This window comes from Typopeltis vanoorti, chromosome 5 (assembly GCF_054136105.1).
Source record: "Typopeltis vanoorti isolate ZY-2024b chromosome 5, IOZ_Tvanoo_1.0, whole genome shotgun sequence".
In the NCBI taxonomy this organism is placed as follows: Eukaryota; Metazoa; Arthropoda; class Arachnida; order Uropygi; family Thelyphonidae; genus Typopeltis; species Typopeltis vanoorti.
In genome coordinates this window covers 172,432,878-172,448,943 of record NC_143553.1, presented here as the reverse complement: position 1 = coordinate 172,448,943, position 16,066 = coordinate 172,432,878, and the positions used below count along the sequence as shown (strand labels likewise).

The 16,066-nt window shown below is 41.2% G+C and overlaps 1 protein-coding gene across 1 annotated transcript in view; it reads left to right on the top strand.

Moving 5' to 3' along the window:
* LOC150107064 (uncharacterized) overlaps positions 1 to 16,066 on the top strand; it is an 80,600-nt gene that overhangs the window by 15,359 nt on the left and 49,175 nt on the right. Inside the window, exon 3 of the mRNA XM_090392934.1 lies at positions 10,909 to 11,026. Coding sequence (XP_090249060.1) covers positions 10,909 to 11,026 — 118 coding nt within the window. The remainder of the gene's footprint in view (positions 1 to 10,908; positions 11,027 to 16,066) is intronic.

Sequence of the window (16,066 nt, the reverse complement as noted above, 5' to 3'; positions counted from 1 at the left end):
TAATCCCAAGTAAGTTATTACACTGACTTTTTCTCTTTTCTCGCAGTTGCAATTTGAATTTGTCCTGCCATTCCAATCGTGCAAAATTAATTGTGCAGTGAAGTTCATTTTGCCAGTTGTATTTCGCAAGTTAAAATCGACGTGAAATGCATCGAACTAAAATGACGGTCCCTAGAATTTTCAGGAAAAAGTAAAATACAAAAAACAATTCCTATTTTGTATTTTACTTTTCTCTGAAGATTCTCCGTTTCTCAATTTAGAGAAAGTGCGGAACTCTTAAAACAAGGCAACCTTCCTCTTTTTATTTCTGCGCCATTAACGCTTGACGACAAATATTGGGATGCCGCGTCCCATTTGACTCAAAGTACAAAAGATGAGTCGGCTCATCCTTTTTTTTTTTTGTGATATATATATATATATATATATATATTTTTTTTTTTTTTTTTTTTTTTTAAGCTTCATATTCTAGGACAAGATTTTGACAATCGTATGTGTAACCTAAGAGGAACTGCTCGTTCAGCTTGCGATATGCATAAAGTTACAAAGATGTATGTGAGACATTTTCATTATTCGTACATCCATATAATATACGTATTATTATTATAATCCCAAGCGTTAATCCCATCGTATCCTGAAGTTTTGGTTGTTTTTAGGCTAGCTCTAACATTTTTGATTTCGTTTTCACAAGTGGGGAAAAGATAGATGCAGTTATCAAGTCTCTTCAAGTGCAATTCCGAGGGGGGGTGGGGGTTTAGCATTTTTCAGAAAGCTTTCACTGACTATGGCAAAATGGTTAATGAATTCTTCAGCTAATCCTCTGTCTCCATTTTCTCTATTCCTATCGATATCTTTAAGCATGGGGAGGTTTTGTTTGTGTGTATCTTTACCGATTAATTTATTCACAAACTTCCATTGTTTTCTGGGCTTTCCTTGGCATTTTAGGAATTCATTTCTGTAGTACTCGTTTTTACTTTCTTTTAATTTATGATGTATCAGATTCCTTCAGTACTTGAAACTGGGTTCATAACATTGATTGTATTTTTTAAACTTTTTATCTCTAATTTTTATGTCGTGTCTGATTTCCTGTGTAATCCGGGGCTTTGGTTCTTTCGTTTTGTCGATTATTTTAACTTGAATCGAGTCTTGTATTTTCTGTTCCATATTGCAATAAATTTCTGATACGAGGTATCGAGATTTGTTTCCGTCGCTATCTCTTCCGAGGAGACGGTGCTCCAGTTACGTTTCGATGCTCTGGAGTCAGTTGTTGTGTAGGGATGTTTCCGGTTGTACTATACTTGCAAATACAACTGGCTTTGCTGTGTACGGTACGGAACATTTTTCTCTGCCGTAGGGGAGAAGGAGGTGTATGGGGAAATTCTGCTTAAAGAATCTTGTCAACGCAGCGCGCTCTTTCATTAATTCCGCGCTGCTTTTGCATTCCCGTGTGTGTGTACGGGACTCGTTGCTGGGACAACCGTCACGGTTTCCGATCTGCGCTCGTTGGAACCACACAATTACATAACACCACTTAATTGGGTTCCGTTAATTGGGCGGCTTGATTCCTCAGACTGGAGTCGCCGGGATGACGGGGCGTGTCAGAAACTCACCGATGGCCAGTAGTTCGGAACAGCAGCAGCAGCAGCAGCAGACGACTGCGTTTTGTTGTCCTGTGTGTCTCCCCCCCCCCTCAACGCTACTTCTTCGTCGGGGTAGCTCAGAGGGGGCACGCGAGAATGCTCACTAACGAACTGGAAACACTCGTCAAAGTGGTCCGAGAGTAGTTTGAAGATCATCCCCTCTACATGCTCATCCCCCCCCCCCACACACACACTTTTATCGACGAGCCAACTCATTGCACGCTCCAGCAAAGTGGCCGATTATGTCTCCGTTCTGCTCGCATTCGGCCAGAGCAGCCCTTCCGCTTGGTTTCCGTAGTTCAGCGTGAAGGTCGTTTGCGGAGACCTTTCCAGAATGTCAGGGAGAGAAAAATGGCGCGTACCACAGAATGCTCTCGACGCTTTCATTTCCGTTCGGTTTGGTCGGGGAGGGCTGTTCGATGCGACTCAAATGAATTATCATGTCACGGGAAATAATCATCACAAATGGAAATTTCCGTCCGAGTGTGTTCGCATGGTCTTAAGAATTTCTGCTACCGAGACCTTGGAGGAGCTCTCTCGACGTCTTAGAACGTTCGTTAACCACAATGCGAAATATAAATCGCAGCGACTCTCTTAAACGAAGCACGGACAGGATCTGGAAGCTCCTGCTGCACGAGGGACAGGAAGGCGGAGAGGAGCCGTTCACCGACGGGATTCAGAAGGAGGTTCCTGTCCCCTTCAGAAGGGAGCGCGTCTGCATTGCAGAAAAGGCCCAAATGAATCGGATGCAAAACTTCGAAGACAGTTCGAGTGAGACTCGAATGCGGGCTTCAGAAGAACATAAACGGCCGAACCCGTGATCCCAGTTGTACCTCCGAGCAGGTCGTATTACAATTCCGCACGTGTGCGCGCGGATTCATTTGCATTCATGAAAGATTCACGAGACTGACGCAATCCCCGCTTTAGAAAGGGTTGAAGCCGTCACGATGGACATCGCAACACTTTGGGCGTTCCCCGACACTGTTTTCTCTGCGAGGGTCGTCGCGTGCGTGCGTGCGTGCGGTATTTCGTTTTGCTGTTTTCAGCCGCACTTCCGTTCATTCTCGTGGGATAATACGCGTCCGCTCCTTGGTCATCGCGACGCACTCACGCACAGTCGCTCGTGGTCGTCTCCACCCCGCTCAGACGTGCTAAGATTAAGGTCGGTTGCCCCCCGTCTTCCTTTTGCCGGCAGAACTGAATCCGCCGAAGGTCATCTGGAAACACCCCCTCCCGATGGAGTGGCGTGACTCGAATGTTCTCGCGAGTTATTTCGGGTCGGGTAATATATGCAGCCGCTCTTGTGACCTCCCTTCGTTCGGTGTTTGTCCTAAATATAATCCTTCCGTGTATCGTGACGGTGGTTCTCCGAAGTCCCGAGTTAGCCGTCCGATTCGTTAATCATTACGAGCATTTTGCTGTTTCCTGGGCGCGCAAATATTCCGCGAAAAATTGTAGGCCCGTCTGGAGAGTACGGAAATCAGTTTTAAAAAAAATAATTGCGGGGAAATTTCCATTAAAAAAAAAATTCTCAGGAGACGATCCGCCTCAGTTTTTCTCTTCACCTTCTGTAGTCGAGGCGAAAACAGTGTCGAACCGCTTCCGTCCTAATGAACTCGCTGTCATCCAAGAAAAACGAATTTCGATTGCGAGATACCTCGTGGGGGAAACCACGAGCGTATCATTCGTACAAAACCACTTCGGTTTGTAAGAATCACGTGAGACCGTTCTGACGCGATCTTCATTGGAGAACGATTAGAGTTGTGCTGCATGCGCAAATTCTCTACGACATTTACGATTCAGCGCGAAACCCCGCGTTACAGATGTCCCCTCTAAAAGGGCAAAGTTTGATTTCCTCCCTAACTAGCATCCCTCCTCCACGCGTTTTCGCTTTAACGGATGCGAAGTGCGCTGGCATTGGAATAATATCATTGGAATTGGGATAATGTAAAATCTCGTGCGATATTTTTCATCCGCTCGGCTGGTTTTATTTGGAATGAACGACGTTTGTTGTTCGTCTACACGAAGTGTTTTTTATGAGCTCGGGGTCGAAGAACCAACCGGTGCCTCCACCAGAATGCCACTCGGCGTTACCAATTTATTTTAAAAAAAAAACAAAATCGGTGTGCATTCTATCACCACGTGGAAGGGCATTTCAGCGAGCAGTGCCTTAAGAAATGTTTCGACCTTTCTGCAGACTCGCGATGGCAACCAACATTTTCTGGCTCAGAGCCAGATTTTATGCTCAGGTTGGCCGCGTGCCCAGATCGTTGTATTTTCCATAAAATCTGGTGGCGCACTTGTGTGTGTGTGTGTGAGAGAGAGAGAGAGAGAGAAAGTAATTCTGCAAGCTGTTATAGAATGAATCTCTACTTGGACATAATCATTGGGACGTAAGAAACATTTCCAAACGCAAGTTATGTAAGTGAATTCGCGCTATTGACACGTCAACGCTCCGTGCACACCTCCCCCCTTGTCGTACCAAAAGCTTCTCTAATTACTATAGTGAGTAGAATTCATCATCATCATGCGTATCAAGGATTTAGGCCTAGCGTGGCCTGTTCCGGCCTTAGAGGTCATCGTCGAATCGTTTAAGAGGACGTCCTGGTTTCCCTTTTCCTAATGGCTTGTACTTTAAGGCTTGTTTTGGTAATCTTTCTGTTTTCATTCTTTGAACGTGTTCCATCCATTTATGTTTATATTTTTTAATTTTTTCAATTACTGGTTCTTGGTTTAATTCTTTCATAATTTCTTCTTTCTTTCGTGATCAAATAGGGTATACTTTGCAGTTTTTCTCATAAACTTCATTTCTGCTGTTGTTAATCTTTGTTTGTCTTTTTGTTTTATTGTCCAGATTTCGCTTCCATACATTAAGACCGGTAGGGCTAATGTATTGCATACTTTTAGCCTGGTTTGTTTTTCAAGTAGGTTTGGTTTCAAGTGGACCACAAAACAAATGAAGAAATGTTACAATCCCTGAAAATAAAACCGATTAACTACTACATGAGACAGGATAAACAAAAATGGTTAAAACATTTGAATCGAATGGACACTGCCAAAAATAGTATACAAAACAAGTGGAGAAAGAAGAACCAAGAAAGAGATGGCCTGAGACCGTCACGGGCCACTTGGCCCAAATTCCATGTTGGGAAGAAGATTATTTTTTTTAATATAAAAACGCTTTTTATTGCAATGAATGACGCGCCTTTCTCCCAATTTTTGTATTTAGGAAAGATTTCTTTTGCGATTCCCCGAAACAATAATCGAATTTTCTTTGTAAATCTCTCCGCGAGCCACCATCAGGCTCGCAGTCCTCGGGTTGCTTTACGTAAACATTTCTACGCTAAGATGTTGCTGGTCGGCCGAGGCCTTTGCCGATTTGTCAGCGCCAAACTCGTTTCGATGTCATTGCGTCGTCATCGAAAGAGATCTCTCTCGAAATTTCCAGACCCTCCTGACGTGACACGATGGCCTGCGTTGCAGTTGGGTTTCTGTCTCCGTAGCTCAGTCGGTATAGACAAAGGTCGGAAAGACCTCGGTTCGATTCCCGTCAATGACGGGAGGAACCTTTATCTGGTCTCTTACGACTAGAGGTGAGTTAGCCGTTCTCATACGGAGGGAGGGGGTTTTCTCACTTTGAAACTCGGGTTTTTCGTCCCCCAGAACAGGCAAACCGGCCCCGTGAACAGACACGGATTACTGTCACGAATACGTCCCAGCCGTATGCCAGCCCGGATAAAATTGGGGGATTGGGGAAAGCAATGGCGAACTACCCTGTAAAAATCTCACCACGAGTACTTTATGTCTACAAAGTCACCTACAGTCGGAAACAAGTGAAAGGGAAAATGAGATCAAATCACACATTCCCCCCCCCCCCCAAAAAAAAAAAATTTAAAAAAAAAAAATACATCAAACGTTTACTCGTCTTTTGGCTCTTTTATTAAGAGAATAAACCAGAAAACAAAATCAAAATTCTCTGATTATCGGAAGAGAACACTTGAATGGGAGAAAAATATTCAAAAGAAAAGTGCGGTGGAGAAAGTGGAAAACGCCTTAATAATATCTGCATCACGTGCACACGTGTTGTTAGATGTGTAATACGTATTGCACACTTCTACAACAGCCCTAGAAGATGAACCGGATTGCACAGCATTCGGGAATGCCGTTACAAGTTGTGGCTCGACAGCTCTGTTCCGTATCTTGTCCCACGTGTCTGGTTAGTGCTTCTACGCAAACCATTCCACTGATGGTGTCCATTCGGCGAACCAAACAGAGCCAGAACTCTTCGCCTTCTTTTGGCTGAAAATACGTAATCATTGAGCTCATTGGGAAAAGTACCCCCCCCCCCACTTCTGAATCCGAACGTTTCCATTGGGTTTGTTCGTTTTTCCGCATGTGGGACGGGGCCTCATCATATCGAAATCTGTAAGGGAGATTTTATTTATTTTTTAAAAAATCACTTTCGTGTCTTTCATTTGCCTGCGGAAGGTTAAAAATGCCCCGAGGGTCAGATCAACAGGAGAAAGTTTATTGCGTTTGTAAAAAACGAGTGGATGCTGGGAAATATGGTCCGAGATTTTCCGTAGAGTAGAGCCGACGAAATGAATCGAACCGAAATGGACGGTGACTGCTAAAATAGTTGACCGAATCATAGATGCAAGTCCGTGTGAACGACGTCCGTTGAAGTGTCGCGGAAGAAGCAGACAGCGAGAGTTCGTCGGTCGTTCTTGTTGCTCTCCATTGAACCGTAGTCCAAGGTTTTGTAGGACGGCTTTCGATAAACACGAGACTAGGGCGCGCCTGAACTTGCGGAGGTCAAGGCGGGCCAGACGAGAAGATAAGAGAAAGGCGGCCTTTTGGATGCCGAGTCAGCTGCAGATGCGCGCCGAGAATGAAATCCAACACGAAAAACTATTCCAGAAAACCGCGAGAAATCCTACTTTTTTTTTTTTTTTTTTTTTTACTTGCTTGTGATTCCAACTTCTGGGTCTTCGCCTAACACGACGTTTCAGTCTTCGGTTTAGCAAAGGCGTTCCTGTGTAGCGATGCCGTAACATTCTTCCAACAAGAACTGAACCCAGTTCCGTTTTTGTTCTCTAGACCAGCGTTTCTCGACCTGTGGTCCGCAGGCAGACGTAATTAAATAAATATATTTTTTTAAATTATCCAAAAAAACAAATTAAATTGAATAAGGAAGTAAAAATTATTGAAATCAAACGGAGCCTTCAAAAAACCAACGAATAGCGACAGAATGTTCAAAGGCGGAAGCAATAAAACTATATCGTTGTTCACTTCACTCCTCTTTTATTATTCGTCATTCTGCCGCTAAATTTGTAGCTGCAGAATGACGAATAATAAAGGAGGGGTGAAGTGAAAAACAATATAGTTTTATTGCTTCCGCCTTCCCTAGATGTTTTGTGAGATTTGAAGTGAACACGTGATATCCACATTTCAACCAATTGCTTGTTGGTTATTGATTTTTATTATTGAAGGTTTCCTCTCCTTCAACCAAGGCTCGGTATACCTTCACAAGTGCTAAGTGATGCTTGGACAAAGTGTGTTGTGAGTTAACTCCAGTATTTATATATTTTTTGGAAACGTTTTTTAATAATGGAAAAGTGGCTCAGAACAGGGACTTTGAAAAGAAGAGAAATGAAACAGGCGATGCTGACCCTAATTGTGATGCACGTGTCGTAACGGCGAGTAAATCTGATACTATGAAACTAGAAGAAACAAGCAGTTCAAAGAAAAGGCAGAGTAGGAAATATAACAGTTCATATTTGGAATTCGGGTTTACTTGGTGTGGAGATGAAAGTGAACAGAAACCTCGGTGTGTTTTGTGTTATGACGTGCTGTCAAACGAGCATGAAACCTGCGAAACTCCGACGACATTTAGAAACTAAACATTGAGATGTGAAAAATAAGCCAATTGAATTTTTTCAGCGACGCTTAGGAACATTAAATCATGCCAAAGATGTAGTTTCGTCCATGGGTTCCATTAATAACAAGCTACTGGAAGCATCCTATCTCTTAAGTTTGCACATAGCGAAAACAGGGAGACCTCATTCAATCGGGGAAAATTTGCTACTTCCAGCTATAAAAGATGTTGTAAAAAAATAGCGATGTTTGGCAACAAGTTACTAAAAGATTTGATTTGATTCTTCTTTCAAATGACACTGTTGGTTGCAGAATTAATGATATGGCAGGTGACGTAGAATCCCAGTTAATCGAAAGAGTTAAGAAGAGTCCTTATGATGCGTTACAAATTGATGGGACTACTGATGTTACAAGTGATGCGCAGTTAATTGGCTACGTAAGATATGCGCATGATAACAATATTCATGACGATATTCTGTTTTGGAGAACTTTGCCATCCCGAACAACTGGAGAAGAAATATTTCACACTCTCAATAATTACATAATACACAAAGGGATCCAGTGGGGAAAATGTATAGGCTTCTGTTCGGATGGAGCTCGGGCCCTTACAGGCAGGCATAGTGGGGTTGTTTCTATGATCAAGGAAGTGGCTCCGGATATGAATCGGGTATATTGTTTCATGCATAGAGAAGCGTTAGCCTCCAAAGGAATGCCACCAGAATTTAAAACTGTGCTATACAACGCTGTCAAGCTAGTTACTTTTATTAAAGCTCAACCGTTAAATAACAGGTTATTTTTAGTACTCTGCGATAAAATGGGCAGTGAATATATGCAACTTTTGCTTCATTCTGAAATTCACTGGCTTTCCAGGAGCAAAGTACTAACAAGGTTATTTCAATTAAGGCACGAAGTTTTATTATTTGTAAATGAGAGTAATTCTGATTTTGCATCACTCCTTGTTGACAAAGCATGGTTATCAACAATGTCCTATCTTTCAGACATTTTTTCGAAATTAAATGAACTAAATCTCTCCCTTCGGGGAAATTCTTTAACTGTTCTTGATGTCTACGACAAAATAAAGGCATTTGAGAAAAAACTGGTTTTATAGTTTTATTTATCTGAAAAGAATTCCGAATAACTTTTATAAGAAATTTCTGTGGGTTCGCAATCCATTTCAGGCTTGCAGTCACGAGAACGACCTTTCGTTATCGAAAATAGAACAGTTAATCGAGTTTTCAAGTGACAGTGGACTTGAAATGCAATTCCGTGATCTTGGTTTGGCTCGATTTTGGATCTCGCCTTCAGTGAAAAGTGAATTTCCCGAATTATCTGAAGAAGCATTGAAAAGCATCATGCAGTTTTCTACAACCTATCTTTGTGAGAAAGGATTTTCGTCGCTCCTTCAAATAAAAACAAAATACAGAAATCGTCTTAATGTGTATGCCAATCTTCGACTGAAGTTGACCGATATTTAGCCAGACATTCAGCAACTCTGCAAGTCCCGAGAAGCTCAACCATCTCATTAAAAATAAGTAGTAACATAATTATATAATTTTATTTATTTGTTTAATAAATAAGATTTTAAGCTTTTAGATTTATTATGTTATAAATGACAGTTTTTCCGAAATGTTGGTAATTCCTACAAGGTTTTTAAAAAAATTACAAAAAGTGAGGGAAATAAATTAAAAACACTCTGTTTATTTTTGAAGTAAAACATTAATTCCAACATTCTGAAATGTTATTTTTTTGCTTTTCTGTTCGCAAAATCGTCGAAGTTTGTTTCATCACTCAGTTGCTGTTTTATAGACAGTATGGCAAGATTTCTTAAACGCCAAAAAAAAAAAGGTGCCGCCAGGGGTGGAACTCTCCCCAGCTACGCCTCTGTAACTTAGTGGTCCGCAGAATTGTTTTAGGCATTTTACTGGTCCTTGGGCTTAGAAAGGTTGAGAAACGCTGCTCTACACAATTTCTTCGTTGGCATTTGTTTCCGATTTTTTTAAATGTTTTTAATGTCTAAAAATTGTACGATCGAAAGCGAAGCTGAAAATTTTAGTTCCGTGCGCGTGAATCCGTTCGCCGAAGGGGATAACCCTCTAATACAAGTGCTGCGGGTGAGGGACGATTACATAGCTCGACAACGCTGCAGCCCACACTTGCGGAGACCAACGTGGGTTCTCGCACTGGACATCGACTCGTCCGCCACAGTTTCGCAGTGTTGGAGAATGTTTTATGTACGTACCTACGGACGATGGGATGTAATCAGTGGTGTAGCTAGAGCTTTTGCCGCTCGGGGCGATCCCGGAGTTTTCCGTCCCTCTCAATACACACTAAAAATACTACAAAAAGTCAAAACGACGTAGAGGGAAATAAATTAAAACACTTTGTTTGTTTTTGAAGTAAAACTTAAATTTCAACATTCTGAAATGTTATTTTTCTTGCTTTTCTGTTAGCAAAATCGTCGATGACATTGGTGAAGTCTATTTCATAGTAATGTAGGTAATTCTTAATCAATTTTATTTAGAAAAACTCCTCTCACAACTAGCAACACTTACAGCAGTTGAGGAAATGTCGCAGTGGTATTACAATATTTGGAAATGAGTTCTCGAGACTGTATTTTAGAATTAACTGCAAAAGTTCAAAAAGGTTCAAAGTGCCGCCAGGGGCGGACCGCCCCTCCGCTCCCCCTCTAGCTACGCCACTGGATGTAATGGGTGCGCGTTTTTCGCAGATGATATACATCTGCGAAAAACAGGCACCGCCTGAATTGTAGGCACGGCACCAACGTGAACTTTTATGACGGGTTTGTGTTCATGCGCAGATTGTGTTTCCTGAAGTGTTTGCATTCACTTCGTTTTTGTTTAAAGTCAATAAAATCGTTGATGTGCGACGAATCCTTTGCTTGGGTTCGGTGGTGTCCGTTCTGTTTCTTTTCATTATTCAGTCGAACCGTTTCTCAAGTCAACGGGGAGGATGGTCGGTAAGAAAAAACGACGGCGGATTTAGTTTGGTAGAAGTGAACTCGACTCCACTTTCTTCTCCTTCATAGGAGAAAGCGTAGAAGACTCCTTTGAACTGCAACCTTCTTCGACCTTGATTTTGGCGTGGAAGAAGAAACTGCTCGTGTTTTGGAAGGAAAGCGTTGCGGGTGGTTTACGCTGCTCACGTGACGGAGCCTGCGTGGCAGCTGTGAAGCCACTCGGATTTCTGCAAACCTCTGTACCAACGGCAGACCCGATTGAATATCCGCTTCGTCAAACTCGTTCCGGTAAAGGACGAAAAGTAATTCAAGAAAACATCGCCGTACTTGTTTATTTCGTAAATTATTTGTGTCGCAACCTGCGCGAAGTATTTCTGACCTTTGCATTGTTTTCAGGAGTTCTTTTGTCTTTTTCAGGGTGCTGCCGAACACGACTCTTCACGAACTGAGGAACGAAATCCACGCGCAGCTGGGTCATGATGTGGTTCCCTCGGAATTTGTCTTCCTGCGCGCCGTCGGCAAGAACTTCACGCAGGTGAGTAGCGGCAAAGAGGACTCCTTTCCGACTTGGCAATGCGCCTGCCTCCTCCTTCTCATCGATCCGAATGCCGGGGAAAGCGACTTCTTTTCACGATTGAACGCGCCGTGTTAGTTGGCCAGACTCATACGGAGATGGGAACCGTTACTTTTCGGAAACTTTTTGTTTCCATCGGAAACGAGGAAGAAATGCTTCTCGGCCTCAAATTGCTTCCGTCGTAATTAAAACTATTCCGACTGCTGGCAGTTGCAACTGAGACGAGGACATTTTACGGGGATTTACTGAATCGCGATAGACTGAAAAAATTAGCAGTGGTAACCCTCGAGGCTTACTGATGAATTAAAAAAAATTTTTCAGGAACGATTTAAAGGACAAAAGCCAATAGAATGAGCGCAGGAATAATTCTTCCCGTTGACTGCTTGCAAACGCAAAACTCCCTCCCAACGGAATTTTCTTTCGTGTCTGAAAGAGCCGAACTGTTTATTGCAGCTTCGAATTTACAAGTAAATGTAAAATATATTAAATAAAATTCATTACGTCACACTACATTTTAAATTTTCCCAAAATTATGCAGCAAAACACACCCCCTGTGCACGGGGCAGCCCATAAATGAAGGAGGGGCGGAAACAGCGAATAACTTTTATTTATTTAATTATTCTTTTTTGTTATAATGATACAGAACATAAAATACGTGGAAATGCTGATGAAGAGAGAACGATTTCGGGTTTGTGTTCGACACCGGTTCGAACCCATCAAATGTGTGCAAAGATGTCTACAAGTGTAAGACATTAGAGAGGAATCGAGATCTGCAAGTTGACGAACTGTGTCAGAAAGACTGCAGACAAGACAATACAAAAGAACAAGCAGGTAGATTATTTCTGTCTGTACACGAATGCTACGAGTATCAGAAACAAAGGGATGCGGTTTGTTGCCTTACAATATAAGAAAATTTAAAGAAGCTGTTAATATGCTAAAAAACCCAACCCAACGCAATAAAAATCAAGGTTTAATTCTCCATCGAGTGTGGTCAGCTCTAATAAAAAATCTACCTCAATCTGAACTCGGACTGTATGAACGAGAACAAGAACACGTGACATCGTCCAGTACTGTTCAACGTCAATAACGTTTTATATCTGCATTCTGTTATTTGAGTTTATGAATAGCCAGACGGTTATGATTTGTATTAATTAATTCTCTTGTTTAAACTTTAAGTTATACTATTTACCCCTGAAGATGTAAATCCTACGATTTACGAAACTTGTCGGGAACTATTATTTCAGTATTTTGTATAACTGAATAATAAAAAATGTGGTGCAATCACCGAAATATATCTTTTGAACCAATTAATCACAGAAGACGTCTACGCCTGCAATTACAAGCCTTAGAACATGTTGCGACCTCAGATTGTAGGCATTAGCGAGACCGCTCTATCAGAATCAGACCTACTAACTGGTATCGAGTGTAAAGGGTGCTGTATTTTAAGGAAGGATAGAGAGGAGAGGAGAGGAGAGGAGGAGGCTTGCTGTTAATGATATTGGATGACTTGAATCCATTAGAGATTGAGACCTACGATTTTGGTAATCCTACTAACAATATTTCACGTGGCAGTGAGTTTGAAGCCATCTGGTGTGAGATAGAAACTAACAAGATCAATTACGTAGTGGGGTGTTGTCACAGACCTGGTGGATCGGTTGCTGGTGGTGAAGAAATGAATCACCAAATAGAAAAGGTGAGCGCGAAAAGAGTAATCATAATGGGAGACTTTAATTATCCAAATATTGATTGGGTAGCAGTAGAATCTCGTGACAAGAATGAAAATGCATTTATTGAGCTGCTGAGGGACAACTTCCTCAAGCAGCATGTGACCAGAAGGAACTTGCGGTCAAAGAGTGTTAGATTTGATTATAGTGTCAGAGGGCGTTTCAGTTAAAGACATAACTATTCAGCCTCCGGTTGGTGACAGTGATCATGCGATGCTCACTTGGGAAGCGACTAAGTTTATGAATGTTCCATTCAGAGAAGGTTACATGCTGAACTACAGAGCAGGAAATTATGACCAACTGAGGAGTAGACTGAGTTCAGTGGAATGGGATTGGCTGATGGATGGGAAGAATATCGACAGTGCAGGGGAAGCATTTAAACACCACTTGAATGATGCGATATCAGAATGTATCCCTACAGTTCGAAGAATAAATAGAATAGGAGTCAAACAGATGTGTAATCTAAACAAGATTCGTAAGAAAAAGAAAAGATGATGTGGAAGGAATGCCATTTGCATAAGGATGACGTCCGTTATAAACCGCAGGCTAGAATAGTCACAACTGTTGTTCGGAAAGCAAAGTCTGAGTATGAAAGTAAACTGATTCTCCGTTCTAAAGACAACCCCCCCCCCAAGGAGGCTATCAATATGCAGCAAGTAAAAGAAAGAATGAGTATGAAATAATAACTCCTCTAAATCCAGATGGCGTGAGGGTTACAGATGCAGAAGAGGTTGTTCAGTTAACGAGTGCCCATTTTGTTAAAAGCTCTTAACCTGGTGAACGCAACATTGAGCTCAATTCTGCCTCTTCACTGGATGAAGAAACTCAGGTGGATGAGGTATTAGAGCTGTTGCACAAACTGAATAAGAATTCTGCAATAGGGACTGATGGGATATCAGCGCGTGTGCTAAAAGAGTGTTCATCTGAACTGGCCATTCCTTTGATTAGGCTGTTTAATATGAGTCTCAGAACAGGGAAGATTCCGCAGGAATGGAAGGAACGTATGGTAATTCCATTGCACAAGGGTGATGCAAAGATTGATATATCCAACTATCGACCAATTAGTATCTAAGGAATGGGGGGGGTGAAGATTTTGGAAAAATTGGTTAGGGATCGCGTTCAGAAATGGGTTGACAGTGAATCTCTACTTTGCAATGAACAACATGGGTTTACTAAGGGAAGGTCATGTTTTAGCAACTTTCTCACATTCTGTAACATTGTTACCTTTGAACTAGACAAGGGGAATGGATACACCAAATGATACTTTTGGATTTTGCTAAGGCTTTTGATAGAATAGAGCATGGCAGACTGCTGCATAAATTGGAGAATATGGCTTGGGAGCATAAAATATTAGTGTGGATAAAAGGATGACTGACCTTTATCTTTAAAGGTGCCTGAGGACATAACTATAAATAATAAATTACACGAAAACCATCTTCAGTGTAGACAACAAGCAATTCAAAGGAATGGAATACAAAGTACATAACAGTCGGTGGATTGCCAATTAAAAACTATTGCCGCATGCTAGAAATTATATTAATAAAGAATATTATTAAAATTATTCTTAAAACTATTTTTTGATGGTTACATAAGATGAGAATCTCCCTTTGGGGGAAAGAGAGACAGTCGTTTCGATTCAAGTTCGGCTGATGTAAGAGGGCTTCGCAACTTTTTTGGAAAAGGCGTTCATATTTAAACTTGCATCAATGGAGAAGACGAGCTTGATCCCACTGGATCCTGTGTTTAGTGACAATACCATGTTGTGCCAGACCAGACTTTTGAGGTTTCATGTATTCGATATAATACTGATGTTCCTTCATTCTTTTTTCCACAGAACGGCCTGTTTGTCCAAAGTAAGATAAATTGCGAAGCCCTCTTACATCTTTCGAAGAAGTATCATCTCATTCCCACGTGGTATCTTGTAAACACCAGCTAACGATAGAGGTGCTGGTTTGTCTTTTGTAGATGGCAACGAGTGAGAAATTTTGTTGATCGGAAAATATGTGGGAATGAGATGATACTTCGAAATTCTGTCAATCGGTTCCGAGATGCCAGAAATATAAGGGATTGGAACTTTGCGGTCTGTTGAAGAATCCCGAGGTGTTGGAACATAGGAGTCAATTATCTGTCGGATTTGATTAGGGGTGTAACCATTAAATTCCATTAACGTTTTGATAGTGAAAAGTTCTTGTTGTAAGTTTGAGGGAGAGGAACACACCTCGTGGCTCTATTAATTAAAGACTTGATAAAGCCAATTTTTTGAGAGGTGTGATGAGCAGATTTTTGATGAATGTATCTGCCAGTAAAGGTAGGTTTTCGATAAACACAAATTACCAGAGCCCGTGCGTGCAAGAAGGATGTTCAAGAATGGTAAATTCTCAGCCTTTTCTTTTTCCATGGCGAACTGAATGCGTGGGTGAAGGATATTGATCTGTTGTTGGAAAGTAGTCAAAATGTCTCTCTCTCCCAAAATTGGGAGATTCTCATCTTATGTAACCATCAAAAAATAGTTTTAAGAATGATTTTAATAATATTGCTTATTAATATTAATTTTTAGCACGAGGTAACAGTTTTTAATTGGTAATACACCGACTGTTATGTACTTTGTATTCCTTCTTTTAACTGTTTGTATGACACTGAATTCGTAATTACGAAATTACGAATTCACGAAATTTCGTACTGAAATTACGAAAATATTTCGTAATTTCAGTACGAAATTACGAAATATTTGTACCTTTATTTCATTAAAGTTAATTACTGTGGTTATCGTGTAATTTATTATTTATAGGATGGCTGATTGACAGATATCAAAAAGTGGTATATGGGGAATGTGGTAACCAGTGGTGTACCACGAGGATTAGTGCTTGGTCCACTGTTATTCAATCTTTACATTAATGATATTGGGAAGGACTTGACAAGCAACATATAGCTATTTTCTGATGATGCAAAGATAGGTAGGATAATCAGGAATGCTGCTGATATGCAATCCTTGCAGAATGATTTGAATAGGCTGAAATTGTGGGAATGGGAAAATGGGTGTCAGTTCAAAGTCAGTAATGTAAAGTCATTCACTTCGGCATGATTAGGTATCCAATGTCGTATTATATTGGTGGGATTAGGCTAGAAGAAACTGATGAAGTTACGGATCTTGGAGTGTTAATAGATAGAAAATTGAAGTTCAGGGGCCGTGTGGCAAAGATTGCAAATACAACTCAAAAGATGATTGCAATGCTCAAACGAACGTTCACATGTAAAGATAAGGATGTTATTTTGCCTG